This window comes from Formica exsecta, unplaced genomic scaffold (assembly GCF_003651465.1).
Source record: "Formica exsecta isolate Colony F162 unplaced genomic scaffold, ASM365146v1 scaffold293, whole genome shotgun sequence".
NCBI lineage: Eukaryota > Metazoa > Arthropoda > Insecta > Hymenoptera > Formicidae > Formica > Formica exsecta.
In genome coordinates this window covers 150,085-153,488 of record NW_021850188.1, presented here as the reverse complement: position 1 = coordinate 153,488, position 3,404 = coordinate 150,085, and the positions used below count along the sequence as shown (strand labels likewise).

General features: G+C 31.2%; 1 protein-coding gene across 1 annotated transcript in view; it reads right to left on the bottom strand.

Annotated features, from left to right (window-relative positions):
- Window positions 1-1,181: 1,181 nt before the first annotated feature.
- The window catches only part of LOC115237387 (aminopeptidase N-like), a 3,212-nt gene continuing 989 nt past the window's right edge, over window positions 1,182-3,404 (bottom strand). The window contains exons 2-5 of the mRNA XM_029810379.1: window positions 3,007-3,141; window positions 2,475-2,707; window positions 1,784-2,016; window positions 1,182-1,271 (exon numbers count right to left, since the gene is read on the bottom strand). Of these exons, the coding sequence (XP_029666239.1) occupies window positions 1,197-1,271; window positions 1,784-2,016; window positions 2,475-2,707; window positions 3,007-3,141 (676 nt within the window). The 3' untranslated portion in view covers window positions 1,182-1,196. The remainder of the gene's footprint in view (window positions 1,272-1,783; window positions 2,017-2,474; window positions 2,708-3,006; window positions 3,142-3,404) is intronic.

The following is a 3,404-nucleotide window of genomic DNA, read 5'->3' as shown; positions in this document are numbered from 1 at the left end:
AATGTTAATCTCGCATTCGCCCATGAAAGTATTTTGTTCGACATATAAATTAAAGTTGATGTTATAATGTTCCGGTATTATGTTGGTCAATGATTTTAATGCATTTTCGTCGGAAGAATAAACCGTCACGACGATGAATGTTAGAACGCCACTTAATAACAATATTAGACATGCCATTTCAATTATCCTTTCAATTCTATCTGCAAAAAAATTTTTTTTATTAAAAAATACATAAATAAAAAAAATAGTATAACAGGGGACTTTTTTTATTATGTAAAAAAAGAAAATTTAATATTTTAAATTCCTTTTACAGTGATGAAAAAATTTGTATTATGAAAAATAGCATTTGAGTCAGAAGTTATCTTATCAAATCTTTAATCTTAATTAATCTTCTAAAATGATTATTATTTCTCGCAATTTTTTAATCATAGAACAATTTTATCTTGAATTGAGTTAAAAAGTTTTAAGATGTTTAAACATAAATTGATATTATAAATTAATAATTAATTATCAATTTAAAAATAACAGAACGTTAAAAGTGACAGAACGTTTTTGAAAACATAGGGCGGGAAGAATAATCTTAAATTCCTAAGAATTGCTAACAAATTCGTTACATTATTGATGTGTCTTGAAAGTCACAGTTTGTGTATATGATTTATTGTGCCTTTTGTGATCTTTGATTTTTACGATTGATGTAGTTTTATTTATTTATTCTATATTATATACTGCGACGACTTTTCCTATCGTCTCGCGGCTGAGCGATAAACGCGGCCGCCGACACGTTCTCTCCGTCGCGCGGGTGTAAATTGCGCCGACAGAGGATCGCGAGAATCGAACTTGGGCGCCAGATACGATCTTTCACGTATCAATTCGCGAGACACGAAATAAGCGCGAGATAAACGCGAAAGAAATTGCCGGAATTCGCCAAGGGCTGATTAGCTCGCCTAACAGTAGAGGGGCAGGGCGAGTGTTGATCTAACGAAAAAAAAAAAAATTTTTTTTCGTTCTTTAAATTTCTGTTTTTGATCTAAATAAGATTGTAAGAAAGCATATAACTATTTCAGCGACATATATTTTAATTTTTCAGAAAAATATCTGCTTGTTTATAAGAAGCCAATGTCTTGTATGCAACAATGAATATATTTGTTCATTGTTGCATACAAAATAAAATATAAGAGATACAAAGTAAAATATTTTTATTCACGAAATCTATCATTATTTACCTTAGTAGGATATTCTCCCATTTCTAGATATGTAAAGGAATTTGATATATATTGAATAGCTTTGAACATAGGATACCATGCTATGTAATCTATCTCTTGCGATAGGTATTTTGTAAGTTCCCAGAATATTGGAGCTTTTAATTTGTGCAATAACATGAAATGAAACGCATCATCGATGATTTGAGCACGATTTAGAACATGTATTTTCCGATAATTCTCACTGTTCAGATATAAAGCAATTTTTTGCCAATATCTAGTATCGTAGTTGATACGATAATATCCTGTTGTTTAATAAATAAATTTTATGTATTATTAAATTGGAAAATCAAGTTGTAAAAGTAAAGTTTTGTATAAATTTAAAAGATAATTTAGTTATAAATAATCAATTCTCGATATCACCTCGCCAACGGCGACCTTATCGCCCGCTATTACCGCTAAATTATTAATACGCAAGTTAAGATTAACAGGCAATTAATACGACGCGGACATGCTGATTTCGGACGGACATGTTACGCAGAATCGAATGCTCGGCACACACACGCACGCAATTTATGCAAGAAATATTGAATAGCTTTGAACATAGGATACCATGCTATGTAATCTATCTCTTGCGATAGGTATTTTGTAAGTTCCCAGAATATTGGAGCTTTTAATTTGTGCAATAACATGAAATGAAACGCATCATCGATGATTTGAGCACGATTTAGAACATGTATTTTCCGATAATTCTCACTGTTCAGATATAAAGCAATTTTTTGCCAATATCTAGTATCGTAGTTGATACGATAATATCCTGTTGTTTAATAAATAAATTTTATGTATTATTAAATTGGAAAATCAAGTTGTAAAAGTAAAGTTTTGTATAAATTTAAAAGATAATTTAGTTATAAATAATGACCAAATTATATATATTGTACAAACGCGATTTTATCACATGTATCTATTCACTATTTTGTGTTGTACATATTTTTCATCTTTAATTTTTGTTATAATATATTTATATTTTTGTTAATCTCTGTCATTTTCAATTTTATGTATTTAACATGATTGTATAATTTGTTGTAGCTATTATAGTAGATTAGTAGAAGTTGCTATTTAGTGAAAAAGATGAAAATCGATGTATGATATATGCGTGTATATGTATATATATATATTTATATAACAATACTAATTTTCTGATAATAGAAACTAAAATTATATTTTCACATGCATATACATATATATATATACAGATTTATTTTTTAAGTTTACCAATTTGTTGTATGTTAAATATAATCCAACCATCCTCTCTGTATCTGAGAGGCAATATAAAATAATGATTATATGGATGATTAAACGGTTTCTTTGGCGGTTTCAACCAAAGAAGTGGCGCAGGAATATTAAAATTAGGATATGTCTCTGTGGCATAGCTGACAGGTATCCATCGATTTTCATTTGGTCCATTAAGATTGGCTACCGATACATTTACGCTGTCCGCATCATGATGTAATACACGACGTGGCCGTGACGCGAAAATCTACACTAAAGAATCGGGCTTAGCCCGTACACCAAAGTACGAATTCACGGCGACGACGACAGAACGAAACGATTCCGGGCGCGATCCCGAGTGGTGAATATGGCGGAGGACAACCTCACCGGTACTTTTCCTCCCGTCGGGACGGCCAGGGGTCGATGAGGTCCTTCGCCGTCGATCGCCGAGATCCTCTCCGCTCGCTCACGCAGCAACGATCTCGCGATTATTCTCGCCACAAGCAGTCCTCTCGATCACGCCCCTACTCGAACGTGTAATACATTCAACACAGGATATCCCTTTTGTTTTGACCAAGGATACATCATCTCTTTTATGTCATATGATCTTGGATTTATTTTATCGTAAGCATTTTTTAGAGCTTCCCAAAAATTATCGGGATGATGCTTCCTAAGCGCATAAAATTTAGAAAATTTAACATTGTCGATAATTATTGTAAAAAAATGGCATTAAAAAATAAAAAATTATTATGTCTTTCTTTCTCTCTTATTTACATATATAGAAAAAAGAGTGGAAGAAACAAATACATTTCCAAATTTATTTAAAAATATTGAGAAAAAATGAGATACTGAAAAAAGGCATAAAAAAACAATAAAGCAAAGATCGAGCGAGGCAAAGTAAAAATAAAAGTAAAAAAAATAAATATAAATAAA